This window comes from Limanda limanda, chromosome 2 (assembly GCF_963576545.1).
Source record: "Limanda limanda chromosome 2, fLimLim1.1, whole genome shotgun sequence".
Taxonomy (NCBI): domain Eukaryota; kingdom Metazoa; phylum Chordata; class Actinopteri; order Pleuronectiformes; family Pleuronectidae; genus Limanda; species Limanda limanda.
The window spans coordinates 15,508,829-15,536,727 of record NC_083637.1 but is presented as its reverse complement, the minus strand read 5'-3'; the positions used below and the strand labels follow the sequence as shown (position 1 = coordinate 15,536,727).

Sequence of the window (27,899 nt, the reverse complement as noted above, 5' to 3'; positions counted from 1 at the left end):
TGCTAGTGAATGACTTGCTGCTGGCTGCATGTGAAACAGTGACTGAATGGACTGTTATATTGTTTTGTTTTAATTAACAATGGATGCATAATGGTGCAACTGAAAGTTTTGTATGGACATCTACAATATGGTTGTTGTTTGGTGATCTAGGGGGGCCAGAAAAGGGAGACGAGTCTCAATGTGCCAGTGAGCGTTGACTCCAGCAGTTCAGAATCGGATTCAGAAGAGTCCAACTCGGAGTCTGACTCCTCAGAATCATCGGATTCAGAATGTCTGGAACACTGGATGATCCTGGGCCGAGGGAAGGATGCCGAAGACCTGTCCATCTCACTCAACCTGGAGGGAGGGTCTAACAGCAGCACAGGTGTGTCTTTGGGTACGTGCGTGCACTGTACAAAGCTCTGTGATGTGTCTCTGTGCATTTGAGTACATGTTTGTGTGACCAGGAGAAAAGAAGCGGTGAGTAATCCTGCGTGGTCCAGCTCAATCAGAACACTTATCCTACGTGCAGCTCATTGATAAGTGTAGTCTCAGGCCTGAGCTACGCTGGGAGCAATCTGCGTGCGTGCATGTTTGCATGTACATACGCAGCATCTGTGTCTGCATGTTCACAAATTTGTAAGCTCTTAACATTCCTGGCACTGTCTCTGCCCAGTCGCTCTCTTCTCTGGTCCATCTTTAAGTATGTTTGTGTGCATTATGTATTGATATGTGCGCACAGGCTTGTGCGAGTTAGAATATTTGTGTTTATAAAATATTCCACTTCTAATCAGCATGCATGTGTACATACACACACATACCAACAGTCATGACGCTAATGCCATAAACAAACAAACGGAGAGACAACACAACGCAGGAGGAGAGGGAGGGGAGGTTGGCAGAGATGGGAGTAATCAAAAAATGAATAAAAATGTTCCCGGCAAATCTCTTCAGATCTACACATTATCTTAACCTGCAGCCTCAGCAAACCTCTCCAGCTTCTCTCCAGCTCCCCACCACCTCCTCCCCCTCCCTCCTACCTAAAGCTCACCCATCTCATTCTTTTATCCTATTTTTTCACTATTGTGCTCTCTCTCCCCGTCTCCCTCTCTCTGTCTCTCGCTCGCTGTTTCTTCCTCATTTGAATTTCCCTGGGCTGATGTTTCTGCAAGAGTGCCCACTGCCTCCTTGACACACAACTGGGCTAAAGGAGGGGGTCTGGAGTTGGTGGGAAGGCTTGAGGTTTTTGGCCTGGTTTTTTGGAGGAAAGGAGGATTTTAGGTCTCTGTGTCTCTTTCTCCCTCTCTTTCGTCTGGCTTCTCTCTGTGATCTTTGGAGCTTGACCTCATGTCTGCACATGGGGGGCCATGGGTGTGGTGTGGAAGGGGTCTTAAAGTGGGAGGGATGGGGGGAGGTGGGGTTTTTTTCCTAAAAAAAAAAAAAAAAAAAAGGAAATGAAAGCAAGGAAATTTTAGGGACGAGCCTCGGCAGTCTTGAGCTGTGCCCCAATTCTACTACACACTGGTTCTAAGAAGGTTTAAGGTGAAAAAAGGGAAACATTATTTTTTTCTCACTGTTATAAACCTCATAGAAATCCCCAAACCAAATATTAATTGATTCTTGGAAGAATTGTCTGAGGTCTGGAATATATTATACCTCTGTGCCTCCCTGCCTCAGTGTGGATCATTGCTATGTTTTAATTGTTTCACAAGCTGACTTTATTTCATTACAATTAAATATATTGTTGTTTATTTTAAGTCCATCGTGCTGCAGTAAAAATGGACGTGCCCTATTTACCCCTGCTTACCCTGGTTGAAGAATGTTTGTTAAACACACAGTGCCCAAAAGTGTGATCCCTTCATTGAAAAAGAAAGAATGTATTTTGGACCTGTTTTATATGATTTTCTCCTTATGGCGAGAGGTCAGGAAGATAGAAATTGTTGTTGGCAGTTTAAAAAATTACTGGTTTTAGTCTTTTTATGGCTAAAAAAAGGATTACTTCTGACAAATTCCCCAAAATGAGTACACATTTATTAAATAAACCAAAAAAGCAGTAGGTTTTGACATCCCTGACATTTTACTATACTCAAAACAATATGTACTTTATACAAATATATATACTTGACTTTTGATGGAGCCTTTTCTGAATACATTTCATCAGTGAAATAAAACAGCAGAGTGATGGCTGTTGAAAGATTTTGTAAAATTTAAGTATTCAAATGTTTTTTGTAGATAGGAATAAATCTACTTTCTCATAGGAAAGAAAATTCCTATTGCTACAAAACAGTCAAGTAAAATTTACCAACAAACAAAAGAACATGCCTGAAAACACAACCTCATCGGCAGCTATAACAACAAAATCACTTAACACCTTATACTATATAATTATGAGGTCATAGAACTGGGACACAGTCTTGATAATCTCAACTCTTTGCTGGTGAAGGGTATACATGGTTTGAAATAGATTGGATATGAATATGGTCTGAATTATAATCAGGACTATTTTCTTCCGATCCTTTTATTTTGAAAAGAAACAGGAGATAAGTCCTATGTGATGTCACTGATATTTGTTTGGTTGAATTTGACAGTAACCGTTACATCCACAGCTTTTAGGCCTGATGGGTGGATCTAAAGATTGTTTTCTGTTCTTTATAGGCCATGTTGTGTGTTGACTCCTACCTCGCTTTGTGTTTGAACCTTTAGTGTTTGTTTGTGTGTGTGTCTGTGTGCGTAACAAGTTCCCGCAGGAGTGACTAATAGTATTTGTACGCCAAAACCCCATCTCAGCATCACCATCAAATCACATTCACTACACTTAGTCTCCCCCTCTCCCCCGCAGAAATTGAATCCCTTCATCCTCTTTCTCGGTCTCTCCCTCTCTCCCCTACATGGTGTCACTTGTTCACATACTTTTACAATCTAATCTCTTCTCGCTCCCTCACAATATGTTTTTTATCAAATGCACGGAGACACATACACACACATGTCACAGCCCGAGTGGCTATCTTGTCCCCTGGCTGTAAAGGGGCAGCTGCTGGTGGGTTAGATCTGTAGAGACACTGGATAAGGAGAAGAGAAAAGATAGTAGAGAAAAGGGGGATGAGCGCGGGCCGCCTGCCTGTCCGGCAGCCATGCAGCAGCAGCCAGATGGAACAAGAGAGGAAAAAGCAGGGCTTCCCAAAATCCAGCTCAGTGCCTCTCCCACCCGGAGAGGTGTGTGTGTACATGCCTGTGAATGAATACGGGGTGTAGGCGGGGTTCGCTGAAGCTAAACTTGAATCGTAAGTGGTTAAACTTCTCTCAGTGGTCACACTTTTTCCTTTTTTTCCCCTTCTTTTTTTGTCCCCTCGGTCTTGGTCAGTGCTCACCAAACTTTGCTCGAGGCTTAGAGTCAGCTCTGGCTCACTATCAGGGTGGCCGATCACATCAGAGTGTGTGTGTGTGTGTGTGTCTGTGTGTGTTTCACTAGAAGTCCTTCGAGAAGAAGAGTGTGTTTGTACCAAAAGGTTAGCTAGCTCTCTCTCAGAGGAGGAAGGTAAGCTGTGCTCTTCTCCTCTCTTCTCTGCTCTTCTCTTCTCTTCTAAAGAAGCTGTTGTACAAGTGATTTCTCTCTGGAGCTTCATGTACGTCTCTTCAGACCACAGTTGGCCTTTGTATATTTTCAGGTGTGTGTCATTGTTAGTTAAATGCCACTGTACAGTTCAGAACAGGTGAAATATGGATTTAGTTTGTGTTTGTGCTCTGATTATGAGTGAAAGTGTGTGTTTATGTCCAGGGCATCGGGATTATACAATGAGATTACAGTGGCATGTTGGTTGCCACGCTAGGCCTATGTGTGTGTCTGTGTGTGTGTTGTGGGTGTGTGGGTGGGCGGGTAGGCGCTGCAGAAGGGAGGCATGGATAGGATCAGCTCTTATCTTGGCTGCCCAGTGCCACACGAGGTGTAACGCCACACCCACACTACCACACAGTGTGTTTGAACAGACACACACACAAATACACACACACACGCACACACACACGCTCGCCATGTAATCGCTGTGCCATAGTTTGACTTGTATTATCCAGTTTTGACAGCGGTCATGCAAATTAGATGAGGCTACTCAGTACGCCTAATATTGGCGCTTGCAAAATAAATCGTATAAATTCAGTTGTAATCTGGAAAATGAAACAGCAGTTTGTCGGTGGGCTGCAGCCTCCGTTATGTTGTGTCCTTTCTGTTTCTTTGTGTCTCAATGTCTAAAAAAATGTGGCCTATTGAAAAGATGTAATTTTGAAATTAGTGATGATTTGGCTGAAGATGACATTTGGTCATTTGTCTTTTTTTTTTTTTGGACGTGGTCATTAGTAGGTGATGAGTACCGTGAACTCAACCTTCACTAATAGTATGAAGGAAGTGTCATTTTCTCATTTCACTCTTGTTGCTCTTTTTAGTTCATGTCATCGCTGAACAGATTCACTGTCAAGTCAATTGCAGCTATTGTTTCCTCCATCTTTTAACCTTCAATAGAATTTCCCTGTGTTTTCCTCGTGAAGGAGGAAGTACAAATTTGGCTCAAACCCGAAGGAATTTGAAGTAACACTCAAGTTTGTGCCCAAAGAAATCTGTGCGGAAAGACGGACAGCGGGGTTCAGCACCACACAGGGGAAGAGAAAGAGACGAGAGCGGGTAAGCCAAAGTGGAAGAGACAGGCCTTGAAAAGGAGCGGCCACGGTGTTGCTGTCAGTCAGGCCCAGTTTGTCTCCAGGCTCAGATCTCAAAACGGCTCGAACACGACGGGATCTCTGTCTGCACATCCAGCGCCGTCTGTCTGCGCCGCCCGTGTGGAGCTGATCTGTCTACAGTCGAACTCGCTCGTGGCGAAAAAAGACCGCCGATCTGGTGTCCACGCCAAGTTCTTTGAGTGAAATGAAACTGCTGTTAATCCCTTTGAAATCGGCAACATGTCGGCAACATTTAAATTAGTTTCTTTGAAAGCTTGAAAGTTGTTAAATGTTGAGTTGTGGTGATGATGTTAAGGATCGGTTCTAAAATGAATTTATGTTCATTGGATTGGTGTTAGGTTTTTCTTCATGGTTCTGGTCAAATGTGAAACTGAACAATGTGATACAGGCCAAAAAGGTTTATTTTACATAATTCCAAAAATTGCATTTAATAAGGTTGAATGTATGATTTATTTATCTCAATCATTTTCTTCCTCTCACTTTCAAATGGTAGATTTACCATCCTGCGCTGCACTGTTGCAGACATTTTCTATATTTAGCCGTTGCTCTGTTGCACAGAGTTATCGTGTCTCTTCTGTGTTGAAATGCAGACTTTATTTATTTCTGCATCTGGAAGGGATGAGACATCCTGTGTGAAAGTAATTATTGTCAAAATAATCTATGAAAATTTCTGTCTTTTTTTTTTCTTGGAACACCCACAGACATCTGTGGTCGCTGCTGCAGGTGCTCATTTGTATTAAAGTTCACTGTTTGCTCTTTACAGTAAGTGACGGACAGCATTTAAATATAATCCAGTAGAAAGCAGTTTGGTTAAGTTAACACACACTAACAAATACACCCACACACACACAAACCCACACGTATGTCGGCTTTAGTTGCTTTAAAACTGGCATCCATCGGTTGATGGACAGCATTTAGGTTAAGATTTTAAGTTGGTTTAACATTCTAATAATGATTTATATTATATATAAAGATAAATGTTTTATCTTATATATAAATGTTATCATAGATGTTTATTATTGACTGTGGACTTGTCTAATATTTTCTGTTGTGGAAATGAAAAAACATTGTTGAGTGAAAGTGAAGGTGTGGTGTGAGGTTTGATGTTATGTGTGTTGGGGTGTGAAGGTGTGTGTATATCCAAAGACAAGTTTGTGTGTGTGTGTGAGTGAGATGGTGTCTGCCTCACCACGCCTGAGATGAACCCAATAACCGTGCCTGGGCCCACTGGAACACCGTTTCACCGTCTTTAGTTCCGAATAGAGAAAGAATGTGACGTTAAATGAAATAGTCTTCAACATGTTATGGTTTTTATGTGCAGCAATTTTTTTAGATTTAAAAATATCAAATGTTCTGACAAAGGTGGCAGGCTCGTCGGGTATTTTTTTTTCATAAATTTCTTTAGTGAAAGCGCACAACCTCATGTTCACAGTAACTGTAGCCCGGAGAAAGAGGTAATAAACTGGAGACCAGACGGTCCCTACTGTAGTTTTATGTGTGCGTTTGTGGAGAGGGAGGGAGAGGGGGGGGTTAGATTAGGGATTCCCACTCTTCTGCTTTAACCTTTATTTAACCAGGGTATCCCATTGAGAGCAAGAATCTCTTTTGTAAGGAGACCTGCAGCAGACATTGTGCCCTGAAGCTACAGGATAAGACAGCTAGACGTTCGACGCACACACACACACACACAGACACACACTCATGTATGATTAAATAAAACTTCTAAAGCTCAACACCCTAATCCCACATTGCATGTGCTGCATGGTGGACAGCACACATGAGACTATAACAGTATTTAAATATTACAGTATTGTATTTGTCTTTTTCCTCATCTCCCCATCTCCCCATTTTCTCTTTCTTGTGCATTTTCCCCACCATCAGACCTGAGAGGACAGGAGGGAAGGGACGAAGAGGAGACCAGTGGAGGGAAAAAATGTCAATTACAATTACCAATAATAATCATTATAATTAAGCAATCACTTAATAGGAAATCAAATTATTGTGGGGGGTGACAGAGAGACAGAGGGAAGTCCCGTGGGACTGTATTAATTTCTGCTCTTTTATTTGGCCGGAGAACTTTTCGCTTATTGTCTTTCCTTGGCTTTTGGGCAGGGAGGGGTCGTTGAGAGGGCTTTATTAACTGGTAGCCTAGGGTGGTGATATTTTTTTTTCTATTTTTGGGCAACAGAGGAGTAGAGGGGAAGGGGTTGGAGGGATATGTATTAATATTAATACGTATTTGGGATGAGGAACAGGAGGAAGAGGGGCAAGAGGGATGGGAGGTTGCATGGGGGATACAGCAAAGGCAGTAATGGATCCACACAATCACCCCTTCCCCATTGGCCTCTATCTTCTCCCCCCCTTGTTCGGCTCCTCTCTCTCTCTCTGTGGGCACCGGCACCAGCAGGGGTGAGAGCTGTTTTGGAATCAGAAGTTCAGTTTAACAGTCAACAGGATAAGAGGGAGAAGGAGAAACACACAAAAGACACACGTTTAGGGTTAGAACACCCACTCCAGTATGCAAAGGGTTGCCTAATAATAGCAAGGCAATGTTTTTCACAAGGCCCCAAGAGGACGATGTGTGTGTGTGTGTGTATTTGGCAGTGTAGCACACAGACACACAAGTATGCCTGTTTAGCAGCTTCCTCTCCAGAGGCTCCTGGCAGTGTGTGCGTGGCCATTCCAAGGCTTCTCCCCATGTCTCTTAATTAAGGTGCTGTTCAGACAGAGACCAGCTGGGCCTGGTCTGGCCGTGCTGACACTCACCACCATTTTAGTCAGTCCCGCTCTCCACTCATCCTCGTGTCTTTTTCTTTCTATTTCCCTCCATCTTTTCTCTCTCCTTCATTGATTTATTTTCCGTTTGTTCTCTTGATTGAGTTCGAATTCTTACAAATTGTCATGTACCCTTTCATCACTGTAATTCAATGCCTATACTCGACCCGTTTACGACAAGTGTAAAGCTTAACTGGTTGACCTTTCCATTACACCTACCTTCAGTGAAGCAGTAATTAGGAGTCCCATTAGGATCAGAGAGATTTCCAGTTAATAGTCCCTATACATACCAGGATTAATGTGATTGGTTTGGTGGAACGTGCTGAATACTCAAGCGGTTGTCAACGGAGATAAATGCCAAATCACAAATGTTATGTTGGCAACTGTTTCTTTTCAGACAAGGCCCACATCTGGACAAAGGTCCTATATGTCAAAAGCTATATAGCAATGATAACACCAGTTGTTTGAGGAATCTGATTAGCAAGGACTTTCCGTTGGTTTCATACTATTCTTTCCTTATTTTTACTATTCACCAAATATAAAAGCATTAGACCGCTTGTCTGATTTTGCTTCCATGGTAACCTTTCCTTTTTGGCCTGTGTTGAATATTTCAGAAAACAATACATTTGCGTGATATTGAATGAAAGGATTGTAATGCGGCAATGAGGGGAAAGGGTTTCATCGGCGTGATCTCCTGCAGATTTTATAAACAAGCAGATACTGAGGGTAACTATGCCCGCACCTTTCTTCCCCATACCCTGCAGCCTCACCCCTCCCTCCCTCCCTCCCTCCCTCCCTCCCTCCCTCCCTCCCTCCCTCCCTCCCTCCCTCCCTCCTTGCTCCAACTCCCACTCCCATTCCCAACCATCTTTCCATGCAACATGAGCAAACCCTGGTAACGTGGCAGTTGCTATGCCCGGCCCTGTGGCTCGAGATGCTGCAGGGTTGCCTTTGCTAATTCAGCTTGTTTCTGAGATTAGCTGGAGATGTCACACAGTTGACGGGTAGCGTTGTGTCCTCATTCTCCCTATTTAGATGTCCACCAGAGAGCTTGATGTGTGAATGTGATAAATTGTAATTTATCGGTGCGGTAAGTTTCCTATGTCGGATAAATAACCCAGAACTGGTCCGACTCGGTCACCTAACACATCTGTTTGCCTGTTTTTTAATAACATTGGGTCTGCGGGTGAAGTTTGTCTTTTGCTGTTGCGCCTGTCCCTGCGCACACACACACACATGCCTGTGCATTAGCACACCTAGGCTGCCCCTTTATCCGAGGGATTATGGTTAAATGGAATGCTGAGATTCTGGCAGCGAGCGAGCGATAAAGCTGAAGTCGGCGTTGGGAGAGAAAATTAATTATTGAGGATAAAATCAGAGTGAAGGAGATAGTTACCGACTCGTTGGGGAGTTTAGTCATTGATATTTCAGCGCAGGCTTCCAGACAACACGCAGAGTTCATCACACCCTTAGCGTGAGACCACTTTTGTGTGTTTCTGAGTGTGTGTGCACAAAGCTACGAGACAGGCTTTGCAAACTCTTAAAGTTACTGGTCAGACATTTTCAAATAGAAGGTATTTTGTGCAGTCTTCACACACTGATGAAGTGTTTTCTTTTCAATCTGGATTAGCTGGAATGTCCTCAAGGTTTTCTGCAGCTCCAGGTCTCTCCTTTGAGTATTGAAACTTCACAGCGTTTATTAATAAATAAACCTTTTTGGCCTGTATCACATTTTTATTATCTAATCTGCAATTTATTTCTAATATATATATATATATAATATATTATATTATTGTTACTTTATTCATTTAAATCTGCACAAGATTTTGTCTTCCCAGCAAAAAAATCAATTTAAAAACAAATTAGAATTTCCTTTTTTTAATTTGAGATAATCCTATTAACTCTTGATCAAGGTGGGTTTCTGAATTTCCGTGGCTACTGAATTAAAACGTATTAAACGGCAGCTACAGTAAATAAGAAATACAAGTACTTTGTTTAGTTTTCCCACCTCTTAGCAGATTTAAATGTACTTAAAGCTAATGAAAAATGGGTGTTTTAAAATCAGTTTCTACCCTTCAGAGATGTATGGTCTAATAATGAATTTGTTCTAAAATATGTTTTTTATATAAGTAACTTCTATGTATTGTACAAGTAAAGAAATTCAAGGAACTGAAAAGTACATTTTTTGGGTAAATGAGCAAAGAAATCTGTGTTGAATGTTCAGACAGGTTGGGATTCAAGAAACGTACAGTAACCAATATCCAAACTGCACCAGCATTCAATTATTTCATCTCATTGTTTTAATACTGTGTGATATTCTCACAGTCTACAACATATCTGTTCTTAAGCGACACTCTACCACCAGCTTGACGTGTGAGTCTGCTTTTTCTTAATCTCTGGTTTTGCTTTTATATTTTTCTTCTTTGTCCCAAGCTCTTGTTTTGCTAATCTGACCAAAATAAACCTAAATGCATAAAGTTGCAATAGATTTATTGACACTTCTTGTGTGTTTCTATGGTTTTTACACCGCACATTTGTAAATGAGCCAACAATTTGGACTCTGCTCTGAACAAATAACTGTCTTTGACCTTACCTTCACAGATTTATGTGAGTGCACGCGCACTTGTTTGGCCGTGTGCATGTGCAGGTGAGCGCATGTCTGTCCTCTGACTGCAGGCTGATCAATAGTAATTGGGTTGAGTGTCTCAAGCCTGTTTCTTCCCTTTGTACTGTGGCCCTTTTGTAGGCTGACACCGGGCCAGAAGAGAGAGGGGGACAGTGGGGAGAAAGAAAAGGAAGAAAGAAGGGGGGGGGTTAGAGAAAATGGCGAATGTTTGCAAGTCGACGAGCATGACCGACTCCCTCAACCAAATCTCCGGATATTTATTCAGCATTACTCACTAATCTAAAAAAATCTTCCTCCCTCCCTTTCTGTCTCTCTCTCTCTCCTTTCTTTTCATTCATGCTTCAAACTGCAGAGATGTGTGTGGGGACACTGTAGGATGCTGTCAAAGAGTTATGATAAAACAGACGGATAACTTGTTCAGATATTAACAGGCTGCTCACCTCTTCCTCTCTCTCTCCTCCTCGCTTACAAACACACTCCCAGAGCATCTCTCCATTCTCCTCTCTTTCTTTTATGACTTCCATTTAAGCAGCGTGTGTTGTGTGAGGGCGGCGAGCTCCAGCGGTATTAGCAGGGAGGCATTAGGCATAAACTCTAAGGTATATTAAAGCAACGGCCCTGTTGTTCATATAAACACACAAATTCAATTTAGCCTGCCCCACGGGGAATGGGATTTCAGCAGCTACCGAGAACAAGAGGGTGGGTGGGAGAGGAGGCAGGAGTATTGGATGAGGTAAGTCGAGAAGAGGTGGGATGAAGGGATCTCGGGCTGTGGAGAAAGGCAAGGTGAGACTATAGAGAGAGAAAGAGGGCATTGAGGAGAACAAGAAGCAGAGGTTGGGCAGAGATCCAGAGCTTGGAGTATGGGAGTGGCGTGGAGGCTAGTTGCAGGAATGCATTATTTTTGTTGTATTAGCAACCATGACGTAAGCACCTCTGTGTTTGTGTACGTGCGGGCACGCAGAGATGAACAACACACATACATACACACACACACACACGCGCTCAAAAACCCCACACCCTGGCAGGCAGAGGGGCTGCCAGTGTCTGCAGCACTGCACGCTTGGACAGAGCGTTCTGTGGGAAACCCTACAGTTATATTATTCAATCCAAATTCAAATGGGCTTGTCAGGGAAGCTCCTGCTTTTTATTACCTGTCAGAAAAACCGAGGGATGGACGGTGCAGAGGGGAGCAAATTAAACGACAGTAAATAAGACCCCTATCTCTCGACTTCCCCCCCGCCCCCTGCCATTCTTCCCTGCCTCCCTGGACGATATTTTGGAGACTCTGACAGCACGTGTTTGTTCGACTCCATCTCCAGTTTACCTTTCTTTCACCTGCCAATCAGATGGATGCAGGAAGGGCTAATTATTTTGTTCATCACTGAATACCATCTCCTGTCACGATGGAATCGACTGAGCCAAGCACTGGATTTGATATTGAAGGAAAAGTCGGTCAGACATTCATTGGGAAATGGAAGGATGGAATGAACGGAGAAGGGGGGGGGAGAAGAAAGCCATAAGGATGAACCGTGCATGTGGAGAAGTGATGGCTGAGTGTGGTATATCCTCACACACCCCGAACAGCTTCGTCCCGTCAGCCAGGCATAACCTCTGCCATCTGTCCAGCCCTCCTCCTCCTCCTCCTCCTCCTCCCTTCCTCAGCTCTCCTTTTCAACCTCCTCCTCATCTGTGCTTCCTCCTCTCCCCCCAGAACCTTCCTGGAGAAATCCAACTTTTACCCACTCTCACTGTCGGATGGCATTCAGTGAAATGTGGGGTCTTAAGTGTTCACCTTGAGAGTCAAAGGGAGGAGTATAGGAGGATCATTGGCCGAAGCTTGAATTCTCTCAATTCATATTGAGCATCGACACTGTGGATTTAATCCGTGCCGTCTATTCTTCGCACACACAGACACACACACACAGACACACACACACAGACACACACACACACACACACACTGTAATTACTAATCTTTAGTGACTCGAGAGAACTGGAAAAAAGGCTGAATACCACAGTGAAGCCAGTTAACAGGTTCAACCCGATTGTGTGACTTTTGTATTCAGATCTGCTGCATTTCAATATCTTCATCAGGCCTCCTCATACTTTCACACACACTCCCTCAACATGTTTGTCAATATCAACACCGATCACCACATAATGATCACACTCACTCACTCACTCACTCACTCACTCTCTCTCACACAGACACACTCTCTCACACCGACACACAAACTATCTCACACAGACTATCTCACACACACACACACACACACACACACACACACACACACACACACACACACACACACACACACACACACACACACACACACACACATCTGTTGTGTTTGTTTATATAGAGCGGTGAGGTGAGATCTGATCACGAGACGCATGTCAGATGTGAACTCACTCACTCAAAGCAGTCCACTTGGGATCAGATCAAAAAACCACATGTTGCTACCAGGTGTGTTCAGAACCGGTCAGTTCTCATCGTCCTTGATGAGCCGTGGGTGTCCAGATGCTGTCCACTTGTGATCAGATCATCTGAAACGGATGTTAACGCCAAGTCTGAGAAGAGCTAAACTCTGACTGGGGATAGTTTGGTTCATGGTCAGAACTTAAAACCCTGAGCCCACCAGGGCCTCCCCTTATTTTTGACAAATGTTATTAACAATTGATGATTTAAAGACCTAATCTTAAGATGACTAATTAGCATAATAATAATAACTAGTTACAGTCCTAAATGGGTAATATTTTTTTGTGTTTCCATTGTCTCACAAAACTGCTGCCAGCTTCCAAATTTGCTGGGTAAAAAGGAAAAGCTAGATGCAGTTATGAACTGTATTCGAATCAAGCGATTAAAGAGCCATATTAGGAGCTCCACGTCTAATCCTTTATTGTTCTTTGTCTGTCCCCTGTCCCACATAGGGGCCGCTCTAATTAAAGACTAATAATTGTATTGTTTTATAAAGCCTACAGAGACCGAGATTCTGCTCTTCAATCATTCACTCTCTCTAATGTACCCTGCCCATGGAGGGCTATCTCGCTTTATGAAGTCTAGAACACACTGTGAGTGACTGTTTTGGGTGGGGGTGGGCGTGTGTGTGCGTGTGTGTGTGTCTGTGTGCGTGTGTGTGTGTCTGTGTGTGTGAGTGAGAAAGAGCTGTGTGGCATACTGTAGGAGGAAGAAGGAAAAAGCCAAATCTAAATTAAAACTTTAAAGCACCATTATTTAATTACCCCAAAGGCTGAGGATTTGAAGGATTGAAGTGTGTGTGTGTGTGTGTGTGTGTGTGTGTGTGTGTGTGTGTGTGTGTGTGTGTGTGTGTGTGTGTGTGTGTGTGTGTGTGTGTGTGTGTGTGTGTGTGTGTGTGTGTGTGTGTGTGTGTGTGTGTGTGTGTGTGTGTGTGATGCAAATGTTTGCTTCTGTCCAGGATTATTTCAGTTTTTCAATTTGCCCTTTCTCCTGTGCTTGTGTGTGTGCTTGCATGACCACAGTATAACCCTTTTATTGGTTGCCCTCTCTTGTTGCCCCTCCTTCACCTCTACCCTTTCCACTGACACACACACATACACACCCATGTACGCATGCATGCTGAAGCGCCCGCAGATAAAAAGGCATTATGTTAAATTCCACTTAATGACAAATTTTTAATTTGGGGAACAGATTCCGGTGAATGGAGCTTAATTACCGGGGCCAAAGATCCCTCGGAAAAATAACCCCCACGATGTGCCCAACCTGCCCGATAATGGAGCGCTCCACAAATACCTCCGATAAACCACCAGCGTTTATCTACCCCCTCCCTCCCCCGCTTTCTCTCTCTGTATAATAACAAAAATAACAATCATGAAAATTCTATCTGCCTCCCAGCCCCCGTCACCCCACTTCCCTCTCCCGCCCTCCCGCCCACTGCCTGGCTCACTCCCGCAGGAGGAAATTCATCAAAATGAAATTGAGGTTGCAACTCACTGGTTTTATTAAAATATATTTGCCCCTTTCAGATGTTGTGTGCTGGTGTGTTTCGCTTTAGAAAACAAAAGGGACACCAGCTATAATTTGGTCAGTGTTATCAGCGGTTTTTATTTGTCGGTGTACACAAGTATGACTATGTCCTTAATGCACTGACACTTGTTGCCTGGTCGGCTGCTCTGCCAGCGTACTGCATTAGGATAACACTTACAAAGCACCTCAATGCAAATATGCACATGGAATAAAACATGGGGCCAATGATACATTACAATGACTTTTTTCAAATTTTGACGACTGTATAAAATTGTACTCTTTTAAAAACTTATGTTAATATAAATGGGATAAACTTCGGTTGTGGCTTACAATTCTCTTTATCACTTTGTGTTAGAAGATTATCTGTAATTCAGAGATAGATCACTTAGCACAAATATCCTACAAATCCTCACATATTTTAGAAGCCTTGAAACCGTAGATTTAACCTATTAATTTTCCTTTGAAAATACACAATTGATTTGATTAATTTCCATTATTCCATAATTAATAAACAAATGATTGGGTTTTTTACAATTTTACTGTGAGTCATCTTGAATTATAAACATTTTAATATTGTTTTGTATTATGATGGATATCAAATGTGTGCAGGCTATATCCAAGGGCGGGTTTATTAACTCGTGATTTCACATCCATGATTAGTTTTTGTGATCTTCAGGTTGATTTCATTTTCAACTTAAAGTCTGAGTCACTGTTTTAATCAGATTCTACGTCGTCGTTTGATCAATATGATTATTAAATGGTTCATTATCGGAAATCTTTATCTTTTGTCCTTTTTTCCTCCAAGCATGTTTGGGGAAAGTAAAAAAAACATTTTTTCCACATGGATGATTGGTGAGACCAGCAGAACTGGTCATGAGTCAGGACTGAGTGTTTAATTAGAAGAACTCTGATTATCAACAGATAGATTGTGATACATTTTGCGTCTGAATTGAACAACTACATGAAACACGCAGTTAACGGATATTAAAAAGACTCAATGATTACCTGTCTTTTGTCAACCCTGCACACTGGTTTTGAATACCTTGAACAGGATTGCGCTGTATCTCACACGCACGCACGCACGCACGCACGCACGCACGCACACACACACACACACTGCATCGCTCACTTTTCTTGGCCTTCTCTGGTCCCTGTTGTTGTGTACCCTGATTGGACCATGTGGTTGCCATGCGGTTGCCAGGCCGCGCCCCTGCTGTGTGGTAATTGGTGTCTGTGGTGTTGCCGCGTGGCGACGGTGCTTTGACTGATAGGTTTGGCCACCTGCCCTGCCCCGGCTGCCAACATGGCGTGGAAGGGGGTGAAGGGGAATAGGGGGAGGCGGTGGCACGGGCTGGCAGGGGTGAACACTCAACATGTCACGGGCTGGAGGCTGGGGGGGGGGGGGGAGTTGGATAACGAGAGACCGCTGCGATGAAATATGTGATGGCCGAACACGGAGCAGATTCAACCGGGAACAGGGTGATGGCATCTGCTTGTATTTCACTTCTTCACCAAGCTGCAATTGAATTTTTTTTAAAGAAAAATTTCCTCATTTTCCCATTACACCTTAGGTTAAAATGAATTATCACCACAGTGTGTCTTCTATGTTCTTGCCATAATCAAGAGAGTTCTGTTGCCCAATGTTGTTGGACTTGGCCTTTTTCTAAATATAGCTCACTTAAGGCCAGTGAGACGAGAACAGGCTACACAAACTCTAAGTATGAAATGTTTGTAATTTTTGTTCATGTAGTAGTATTATTGCTCAGATCAACAAACTGTTAAAAAGATCAGGGTTTGGGCCTTGAGATAATTGTCAGTATCTTGAAGTTCATATTTTTTACCTCCGTCAAGGAAGTTATGTTTTCACGACTTCTCGTCTGTTTGTCTCTTACTTACACAAAATATACGAAAACAATCTCGACAAAACATGGTGGACGTATGTGTTCAGGGTCAGGGAAGAACCCATTAAATTTTGGTGTTGATCCTGATCAGGTGGCGTATCCAGGGGTTTTGTGCTTTTTGACGTTTTTACCAATGTCCCAGAGAACAATTCATCTGTTGGGCCTTGGCGGAGGTATGCGCTCTACTAAGGGCTATTCTAGTTTCATATCTGTGGCCCTCAGAGTTGTTTTTCCTTTTTTCCAGACAGTTGGGCGATTTCCCTCCTGTGAATGAAGCAAGTCTTTGGAAATGGATTTGAGTGGTTCCTTGGCGGTTGGACTCTTCGTCTCACCGTCTGTGTCTAACAGAGAGATCAGTGCAGGGAAAGAAATAGCATGAAATTAAGCTAAATGAAATCTGCTGCTTTAATCTATAATGGGCCGGTAAAGCTATTGATCTATGTCCTGCATGGTGAACATCTATACACACTCTCATGCACTCCGACAGTCTATCTCTCTCCCTCTTGGTCTGCATATCATTTCATCCTCTCGCTCTAATTTGCCCCCCACTCCTCCACTGTCTTCCACCATTAATCCCTCAAGCACTTCCTCTGTACCTGGATGGTTTGCTGTCCACCGGGCTTCAGACTCCTGCCAGCCTTTCTCTCTCCGTGTTGTAATGTGATCGGCCCATTCATTTTCAACACCTCCTCCTCTTCCTCTTTTCCTAAACCCTCTCATCTCTTCCTCTCACTTGTCCTACTGCTCTCGTAGCTTTTGTGTTTTACACCCTCGACCAGACTTTAATGTCACACAAAAGAGCGGAGTGGAAGAAAAGCTGCGTCTCTGCGTGCGTCTGACTCAGCCAACCTTTTGGTGTGTTTAACCTTGCAGAGGGCAAGGTTCTAGGGCAAGGGTGATGTCACAAAGGAAGCATTTTTTTTTCCTACACACACCCAAACACACACACGCACACACACACCACATAGCTTGCACACTCCCTCCCACCCTCACCATTGTCATGTATAGTGTTGCTAATCCGGCCCTGTCGCTTCAGTATCAAACATAACCTCTGTTTGGGGGGCAAGGCCTCTCTTTCACTCCCATTTTGTGTGTGTTTGTGTGTGCGAGCTGGTTGGTGTGTTAATGGGCCCGGTCAACAGCGTGCTACAATGGGCGGGCTGGCTGGGGATGCCTGTTTAAGTGTCAGAACAGGGAAAGAGGGAGAGGGGCAAGGCAGGCCAAGACCAAGGTTTTGATGTTGCTAAGACAGAGGGGAGAACAGCTTGTCGATGACACACACACACACACACACACACACACACACACACATACACACACTCGCGCACAGATACACACAGCTGAGGAAAGAGGCTTGTACCTTCAGTCAAAGGTTGTTGTCAGAAAAGACTGACATATTAGAGGATGGGTATGTGCCTCAGCGTTCTCAGTCCCGTCCTTGGGTTATCAGACTCAAACCACCCTGTCTGGACCTGGTCCCGTGAGAAGGATGTTCCTCATGCTCCCCTAACATTTCTCTGTGTGTGTGTGTCTCTGTGTCTTACCCCAGGAGAGCCGGGTGTTCATGGTTCATTAGCCACACGTACACTTCCGTTCTGTTCTCACTGGTACAAGGGACAAATTCAAAGCGCACACACACACACCGAAGGCTCCCCCTCACACACACACATACCCACACCCAATTCCTCTGTTTTGTTCTGTTCTGCCGGCTCTGATGAACTGGCACGCAGCCTCCTCCCCTCTCCTCCTCATCTCCTAGTAATCAGGGCACCTATGAGACTGACAGGTAGCATCTGTCGCCTTCTCTCCCTTGATCCTTCTCTCCCTCTCTGCTTTTCTTCGTCTCCCCCTCTCCTTCACCATTGTGTCGAATTCCCCTCGACGGCGGAGTGATGTGATAATGTGCGAGTTGTCCCGTAGAATCGAAAACTGGAATGCGAAGGCATATTTTTCGAGGATTTCTAGGAGACTCTGACACAGTTGGAGACTCTGATGTTTTTAGTCACATCTGTTATCGTCATACAGAGTCACTGAGGCTTTGTTCCACGGCTTCTCCTGTCTCCTTATCGAAGTGTCCTTGAGCAAGACACTGAACCCCAAATTGACTCCGATGGTTAAATTGTAGTGCAAAGCGCTTTGAGCTGTTATTAAGACTAAGAAAGCACTACATCAAATCAGTCCCATTACTATTTACAATCTTCAGACTGCTAGGAAGACTTTGCCATTGGATCTTTTAAAATTAAAATGTTCTCAGTCAACATGGCGGAGGCCTCTCGAGTGCATTCAGCTGCTCGGTGAAGCCGCTGCCATCTGCTGATTCAGCTCCAGACACCTTCAGATCTGTTGGGCCACGATGGAGTGAGCGGCTCTGATGGTTTGGTCTTGAACAGGGCCTCAAGGATGATTAGCATATTTTCACCCGGCGTACAGACAACCGCAACCCCCCCCCAACCGCCCTCTCCTCTTTTCCGCCTCCACCCCCCATGTGTTTGATTCCTCGGCCGTGACAAAGGCTTCACCCTTTATCCGTGTGTGTGTTGGTGAGATGGGGGGCCCTTAGATTAAGGGAAAGCTTCCTGCTCTTTATTTGTGGAGTCCCCCCCAGGAGACGCTTAGGGAACGACTTTCGTCGAGTCACTAACACACGCACACATGTTCACTCCTACACGCACACCTTTCACCCCTGGCTTTTATTCAAGCTGCCCATTGACTGGGTGCTGGTTGTTGTGTAACACCAACTACCCGTGCACACACACACACACACACACACACACACACACACACACACACACACATATGCACGCTCATACACATACGCGCACACACACACCACAAGGCCCCCCACTCTGTTCACATAAGGTGAGGGTTGCGGAGCTTTCCTGCTCACACTAACTTAACTAACCAAATACTTTCTACACTGGAGTAACTCTTACTCTATCCTGACAGTAAAAAATACATGCAACTCACATTCATATACATTCTCCTAGAAGGTGGAAAACAGTGGTACTCTACATCTTGAATGCAAAGGCATCAGTGAGGTGCAAACAACAACAGGGGAAAGTATTCAACTGGAAATAATGACATGAAACCCTACGTTTGCATACCAACAGGGCTGTGCTGATTGGCTGAGATATATTACGTCTTTTTTTTAAATACACAACACCTCTAAAAAACAAAACAACATGAGAAGGCAGCATGGCAGATGGAGCTGGTGCCAACAAACAACAACATTTTACTATAGCGTGGCAGCTGTTTGTCTATACACTATCAGATATTTCACAATGCAAAGTTATCTGAACTTTGTTAGCCAGTGGTCGGCATCTCTGGATGTAACATGACAACCATCTATTGAACCAACTTAAAGGGAAGAATCTTAGGGAGTATGCCAAGTTTTTCACTCAGTCGATCGAACCCCACTCATCTGTATCTCATGAGGTCTGGAAACAAGGGTTCATAATCAGAGCACTATGAAATAGAGGGGGCGCGGTTACATTCCGTCTAGTTAAGAATATGGTTCAGTTGTGGTCCATGCTCTGCTAGTGTCTGTAATGCAATATTATGTTGTAACAGGTGCAAATAGATTAATATCAGGTTCATATTGTCCAGATGTTCTCAAAAACTAATTTCGAAAGAAATAAGAACATTTTATTGTGATGTTTTTGAGATGATCCTCGGCAACTTTGGAAGCTGATCATGATGAGGTCATCCAGCCAAACAATTCTAACATCAGCATCGCATTGCTCTAAAAGACACAGAAATATTCGGATATTCGAAAATACCAATAATAACCCGTTTTTCTCCTTTTCAAGGTTTCTATTATACTGAAGAAAAGCTGAAACATCGATTGGTCAATCATCATAAAATTTAAACAGTTTTGGATAATGGGTTAAATGTTTTTCTACTTGGGAAAATGAGTAGATACTAGTAATTATTTTAAAAAACGTTTCAGGAACTGTTAGAGACTATTTTGCTTTAAGCTAAACCCTCAACCTTAAGTCCATTTAAATGTTTCTATCTTGGAAAAATACAACAACCCAGAAAGCCCCAAAATGAAACTTAAAGTAAAGTCATAAGTTGTCATACGACAGTGGCACTGATTTGCTTGCATTTGTGCATGTGTGTTTTTTTGGAGGTGAAGGTCATGGCGGAAAGAAGCCCCATCCAAACAGCAGCCATTTTAATTTGTTTGACAGGGAAGAGAGGTGATAACCTCCCACAGCAGCCGCACACCCCGGAGGGGGGGGGGGGTGTTTAAGAGAGGTAGAAAACAAGAGGAGAGAGTCAGCGAAAGCAAAGGAAGGAGGGATGAGCAGAATTACGATAAGGGGCTGGATGGAGAGAGTAGGGGGAAAAGGAAGGGAGAGAGAGATGGAAAGGAGAGCGTAATATTTGATTATGGCTCAAGGCTGTATGTTTGTCCAAAGGCTAAAGACTGTCAAGCAGCTAATCGCAGGGGTCGATGCGAGGGTGTGTCTGTGTGTGTTTGTGAAAGCATGTGAGGCTGTGCGGGTCATTGCTATGAGCACATAATTTATGCTGTGTGTGTGTGTGTTTTTGTGTGTGTGTGTACATTTTGACTTCTGGATGTCAGTTACAGTTCTGTGGGCCTGAGGAGAATACAGTGGTCTCCCTCAGGGTGCTGTTAGTGCCACTCTCATACAGATGTGCTGCGCTGCCACAGTGTCGTTTTCTCTCTCTCTCTCTCTCACTCTCTCTCTCTCTGTATGTGTGTGTGTGTGTTCTTCTCTTACAGGAAACTGATCTTACTCCTCAGGGTTTAGACTTCTTTATCCGGCTGAATATTATCTAGAATGTATCAGTTCTTGTTTTTATTGACTCCTGGTTCCATATCTTGCCATATTGTAAGTAAGAAAAAAACTGTTGAATGCAAAAATAGATTTATAATTTAACTAAATCTATTCACAGACATTTGTCTTACTTAGTCACACTTATGAGCCTGTCTCTGCTCTGAATTGATGCTTGTAAATCCACTTGAAGTAATCAGCACATTGAAAAAGCATATTTCACTACTAATCCAACACTAGACAAAATATTAAAATGGCAGCACAGTCACACTCCTCATCCTGGGAAAGATACAGAAGAGCTTTTCACTGACCTATGAATTACATTTGTAAAGTTCTCAACTTTTTTTTGTATGTGGAAGTACTGGATTTCATATTTTGACAAATATCTGAACGCTTCCTGACACTTTGTATCTTAATCTCTCAACATGTAAACTATCCAGAGTTTCTTTAGATTCAAAATAGAAAATAACTCAGATCTGCACATTTTTAAAACATAATTCATGGCAGTCATACACCAAGGAGGTGCAAATGTTAGGGTCCAAGTCCTCCAACACAGTTAGGCTGTTTGAAAGGGAAAAGCAATAAAAGTGCCCCTTACACCTGTCAGACAAAAAGTGACCGCTCGGCGAACAATAAACTTTTACACTCAAATGGTTTTATCGAAAGCGACTCAATGAAACACAATGTGTTCTTTAAAAATGGAAAAGTGATAAATGGAGTGACACACATTCAAATAAGGGTTGTGTGTAGCTCTGCTTCCAACACACTTATCATTCTGAATGTGTTTCCTGCTTTGTTATATGTACTAGATAAGAACCATTGAGCCTTCTTTAAATAAAGCTGCATATTGACAAACATGAAAAATAACATGCAATGAATTTTACGATATTTTAAAATTCATTTTTTTTTCTTGTCCCGCCAGATGCTGAAGAAGAGAAGGAGAGCACCTGGGTCGTCTCCAACAAGGACAAAGACGTAGGTGGCAATGATCGACTTTATAATGTGTAAAATACAGTGTGTTCTATGACACTTTGACATTTTACAAAGTAGTTTGTGCTTATTAAAGACTTATTCATTATACAATTGTAAAGAAAGTGCAAGCATATACAAGTAGTCAAAACTTTAATATTTGTCTCATATATATTAATATTTTACTATTGTATTGTGCCAAGTGGTTGATTAAGGTCTATATAGATTATTAGGTTATATTACCAATACGTGAGAAGCGTCACATTTATATAAAGAATATTTGCTGTAATTAGAGGGTATTGCTGTAATGTGTAATTTATAGACTAACATCCAGGTGACTCCATTGAGCCTGAACAACGTAACGTAATGAAGAATTCATAATCCATGTTTCAGGCTCAGATCTACAACAAAGACAAGGGTTCCAAGACAGTGGCGCAGCGGGTTCCCAACAGATACTACACCAACAAGAGCGTCCAATGTCATAACTGCAGCAAGACGGGGCATCTCTCTAAGAACTGCCCCGAGCCCAAGGTCAGTTCCACCACACTTTATACACAATGATGAGCACAAGAACGTTAAACCACTAACTTGTGTCTTTTTGTGTGTGCGTGTGTTTACAGAAGTTGTCGTCCTGCTTCCTGTGTGGCACCCGCGGCCACATGGCCATTGAGTGTCCCAATAAGCACTGCAACAACTGTGGCTTACCGGGTCACCTGTACGCGTCCTGCAGCGAGAGGCCGTACTGGCACAAACAGTGTCATCGCTGCAGCATGAAGGGACACTTCTTTGACGTGAGTGTAGCATCCTCTTTCATTGGGTCTGCATATTTACTAAGAAAACCAAACATGCCTTTATCACAGCAAACGGTAACACAAGGCCAAAAGTGGCAAGTAATAAATACACATAATAATATGCTGCTGTAACATCCTGCTTCTCTGGAAAATATTCTCAAGAAGGTTTTGGAAGGATTTTCTACCATTCAGTCCCAACAGTATTATTAGGTCAGGGTTCAACGTTTCCTTATGGGTTCTGTTAAGCATAAAGGAAAAGGGTCTCAGGATTAAACATTAAAATTAAGTTGGGAGCACACTATCATGTAAAGAATAATGCTAGGCTACAAAATCCAACCATGTCGAACCCCCTGATACATTGTGGGACGCGTGAGTGTCCATTTTGGAACGTAGTCTATTTATCACAGTAGAATTCAACCCCACATAATGGGGACCAACTGGAACATGTTAGGTAAGTGATCAAGGATAATTTACTTAAATACATTGATTGAAATGCATAGAAAATATATGGAGGTGTGTGCGTGTTTGTGTGTGCACGCTGCAGCCTGTAATCAAGACAAAGATGAGGGACCAAGCATATTTATAAAGTTTGAACCCTGCTTTTATTTCTTTCCTCTTTTCCCCTCACTTACTTTTCCCCTCACTTACTTTTCCCCTCTTTCTCCCTCCCTCCCCTCCTCTCCCCCACTTTCTCTCCCAGTAGTAATGAGTGACCCGGGTCAGCACACGCTGCTGTTCACATTAATTGATACACTTCAGCAATTACAGCTTATTTATGTCTCTGCCATGCTGCATATTCCAGCTGTGGGCTGGTGTGTGTGTGTGTGTGTGTGTGTCTGTGTGTCTGTGTGTGTGTGTGTGTGTGTGTGTATTGACACTGAAGGGTGAATCTAATGACCATCAATGACAATTATCCCACCGCAACGTTCATTACCTTGCCCATTTACACTAATGCCATAGAATGGAAAACCCTTTGTGTATGTAAGAGCCTGTGTGTATGCCCCCCCCCATCTCTCTCTCTCTCTCTCTCACTCTCGCTCACTCTCTCTCTCTCTCTCTCTCTCGTTCTCTCTCTCCGTCAGTCATGTACTGTTCTCTGTGTAATGGATGAGTAACCAGGTGAACACCAGAGGGAGAGGGGAGACCAGGACACAGCCCTCTTTCGTTCTTTCTTTCTCTCTTTCGTTTTCTCTCTCACCTATTCTTCCTCACCTCTTCGTCCAGATTCTCTTGTTGTCCCCCCCCCCTGTCTTTTGAATATCGTTTTCAGCAGCAAACAAAGGTGCATAGTTGTGTGGTATTATAATTACCCTTTTCTTGGAACGCATAACTTCCCCCCCACCCCTTACCCTCACAAATTACACTGTATTTCTTAGTGTGTGTGTTCGAGAGATAGAAAGAGAGTCAGGTCTCTGTCCCCTGGGTCTTTCTGTGTCTCTCATTAAAGACAGACGGTTGACGGAGCGCGAGTGTGTCGCTCGCCTCGCCTGTCGCCCTCGACAACAACACTCTACCCCGGCGGACTGGAGGGAGAGGGAAGACGGGAGGGTGTGGGTGGAGTGGAGGGGGGCTGTTGAAGAAAAGAAAGCTAGATGAGAGGTGGAGGAAGATACAGCTGTCGAAATTCATATTTGTCCATCTCTGTATTCAAATCGGAACAGCCAAATTAAACCAGAAAAACCTGCCTCTCATTCTGCGCAGGCGATTTAAAGGCCAAGATTTGAACGAGCACTTTAGTCCAGAATAGTCAGTGGATTTGCACCGCGTGCAAATTTCTTTAGGAAATTGTTTAGGGTGTGCAAGAGAGAACTGAACGCACGGAGCAGGCTTAAATCTCCCTCTCCTCCTCTCTCTCCTCCTGTCGCTCTCACTCAGTAGGTGTGTAAGTAGATAAATCTCGTTGCCTGCGGCGACTGCGGCATTTTCAATTTCCCAGTGGGAAGTGGTGGCGGTTGGGAAAGGATGTCGGAACGCTTAAGGAACAGCATGGCGAAGCCCCGGAGATAATGCTTTAGCCACAGCGCGACAAAACGACTGACTGCCTTACTTACTGAGTGTTTGAGTGAGTGGCTGCAGAAACACACACACGAAGGGGAAACGGACTGAGGAACGACACTGATAAAGGTTTAGTGAGAGACGGGGGGGGGGAGACTTAAAGAATAACCAAGAAATATAAAATCATGCTGCTTTTCAGGGTCCTCTTGCCCTCCCTCTCTTTCTGTCCTGTGTGTCTTAATAAACTTACTTCTTATCAGCTACTTCTGTGATCAATTTTATTTTGCCACTGTTGAAACTAAATGTTTCTTTACTCGCCCACTCATTATATTGAGACCCACCACACCACACAACAACACACACCGCAGATTCTTCTTTAGATATTTTTGTTCCCCTATCTTTAATATTCCTAATTTTTTTTAAATGCTCTGTTAAAGTCTGTATCTACACATGTGGGTCTGTTTTTTCTTCCATGTACTTATCGAGTGTTTGTTTTCTTTTCTCAGGCCTGTCCAGAGATCTGGAGACAGTACCACATCACAGTGAGTAACCAACACTTTCACCTAAGTGCTGCTTCTCTTCAGGGTTTCCATCAGCGCACATGTGCAGAGCTCAGCTAGATGTAGATGTTCTATATTACAATGTTCTACAGAGTTTTTTTTTTTTTTATATAAATCTGTTTATTGAAACACATCACATCATGTTACATGACCTTTACAAATAGATGCATGTTTTTTTTGTTTTTTTTTGCCAAATAAACAAACAAACCAACAAGTAGAAAACATACAAAACATTATCCCACCCCCCACCCCAGTTGGTCTTCCCTTTTCAAACGGAATATCTCATCAGCCACCTTACATTTGTACATTCACATTGATGTTCTACAGAGTTAAACCCTGTTTATTTTAGAAATGATGCCTTAGTTTGAGTTGAACATATGCATTGGTCATATCTTGTTACATTTGTCAATATAGTCAATGTGTTGGCCTGAAGTCTCCCACGTTTCCCAATGTGTCACAAGGTTTCCTCTCACGTGATATGTTCATTTTCAAGCCTTTTGATCTTTGTGTCTTACAATTTTGAACTTTTTCTTACAAAAGGAAAGTCATTGAACGCTCACAGGACAGTTAACAGTTCATAGATGTAGGAGAAATTCAATATGTGTGGACACAGTATGACTTACTGGACATGTGTGTTCGAAAACCTTTATCTTACAGACTGATAGTATGGAAAATTTAAGATGTAAATAATTTAGGTATTCACTTGAGTTTGTGGAAATGTTGAATATGGAGCCAGTCCTTACTCTATGAGAGTTGTTGTTTATGGTTTACTTTACAAGGGCCATTAACAACACAACCATTAAGCCAGAGTTTGGTATAAAGCTAATTTGAATCTGTGAGTTTGAATCTTCGAGTCCCCGGGCAGGAAAACATAATATTCTAAAATGTTTCCAGACAAACAACCAGTTCAGGAGACATTTTCTTAACAACACATGGCCACTATGTCCAAAGACTCAAGTGTACAGTATATGTTCATGATAAAAAATAAAAAAATAAATTAGCAATTAGATACGTGTCACCAAACCACAGCTTTTACATGAAAAGTCCCGCTACACACACACGGCAAATGAAGCAAATACGTTTGATGCACTATGCTGAAAAAAAGTTTTACATATACAGAATCAGTTTAGAGTCAACCTGTGTCAAATTTGGCAAAATCCCACTTGACGTCTAGTTTTCGCACAGTCCCAATTAAGAAGCGGAGAAATGTAAAGGAGTGTGGGGCCAGTGGAGGAGGGGGACTAAGCCACCAGCTCAGTGCAAAAGGTCCATTTACAGCCGGTGACACTTCTTAAATCTTTTTTTTTTATTCAGAACCAGCCTCATCAGAAAAATAAAAAATTTCAAATCTCATCTTAACCAATAGCATCTCCTGCCGTTTTAATTTATTAACTGAGCTGTTTTGGAAAATGAACCACCAAGGGAGAGAATTATACAAAAGTACTAGGGTTTATCAAAGTAAACCCCCCCCACTGATGACCTCAGCGTTCGGAGTGATGACCCTCACCTCACTCTGTCTTTACGCTTCCTCCAGCATCTTCTGCTGTCAGTGATCTGAGCAGTGTGACAAGGCCTTCACAGATCATTCAGAGTTTTAACGTATAGATGTTCCAAGCAGCCAAAGGACAGAGAGTTTGGGGTTATCGTACAGGCAAAGGTGTCACCAGATCGGTGAAAATCAATAAGGCAGTTATTGGCTTTGCCCTGTGGCAGCTGATTGAACCATGGTGGAAAAAAACACATCCGGAGATTAAGGAGGTGCCAAGAGTGACGGGAACCTTTTACTCTTTTTAGCTTAATTTCAACCCAAGTGCACATGTGACATCCATGGTGCTCTCTCGCTGTGTTTGTGTGTTGTGTGTGTTGTGTGTGGTGTGTGTGTGTGTGTGTGTGTGTGTGTGTGTGTGTGTGTGTGTGTGTGTGTGTGTGTGTGTGTGTGTGTGTGTGTGTGTGTGTGTGTGTGTGTGTGTGTGTGTGTGTGTGTGTGTGTGTGTGTGTGTGTGTGTGTAAACTGTGTCAAAGAGTAGAAAACTGTGTGACAGTCATATAGGCCATATGTCAGTAGGGAGGCATTTGCTTATTTCTGCGTGTGTGTGTGTGTTTATCCAAAATCTGAAAAGATAACTAGTTTTCTTGGCTGTGAGTGTGTGTGTGTGTGTGTGTGTGTCTGTGTGTGTGCGTGTGCGTGTGTGTGTGCGTGCATGTGTGCGCATCTGAGCGAGGGGGTGATATAGACCTCAGCCTAAGAGAAAAGAGCAGCTTGTTTGTCAATTAAAAGACGTGATAAAGCATGAAATGGGCTGCCAACGCCACGCGGGACGAGGGAGTGAGAGAGAAGGAAGAGGAGTGTGTGTTTGCATATATCTTGGCGTGCACTTTGTGAGTGTGTGTGTGTGTGTGTGTGTGTTGGGGGAGGTCTGTCACTCTCCTCTATGGAGATTAATTAGCAGGGGCTGTCTAATGAAAAGGCAGCATCGTTAGCGCTAGGGTAGCACGGTGGGAGAGACAGAGGGAGGAGGAGGAGGAGGGAGCGGTACAGAGAAGTTCCTGGGGAGACGCTGGCAGAGAGGACGGGAGCCGACTTTAATTGTTGCTCATATGTAGGAGAGGGACGCGATACGTTTCACTGTAGGGTTTCACTTCAGACCACAGACGAGAGGAGACCCTGACGAAAGAACAACTGACAAATTTTCTTGCTCCACACGTGGGATGATGAAACCTACATTTTTGCATGTTTGTCTGTGTGTTTCTGTTTGTGTATTGT

At 43.2% G+C, this 27,899-nt stretch overlaps 1 protein-coding gene across 2 annotated transcripts in view; it reads left to right on the top strand.

Annotated features, from left to right (window-relative positions):
• Nucleotides 1-27,899, top strand: part of zcchc7 (zinc finger, CCHC domain containing 7) — a 47,276-nt gene that overhangs the window by 6,925 nt on the left and 12,452 nt on the right. Inside the window, exons 3-7 of one of the 2 annotated variants that reach the window (XM_061089299.1) lie at nt 151-364; nt 21,743-21,795; nt 22,183-22,320; nt 22,410-22,580; nt 25,082-25,117. In XM_061089299.1, coding sequence (XP_060945282.1) covers nt 151-364; nt 21,743-21,795; nt 22,183-22,320; nt 22,410-22,580; nt 25,082-25,117 — 612 coding nt within the window. Of the gene's footprint in view, nt 1-150; nt 377-21,742; nt 21,796-22,182; nt 22,321-22,409; nt 22,581-25,081; nt 25,118-27,899 lie in introns of both variants that reach the window. The other variant, XM_061089298.1, reaches the window with a different exon arrangement.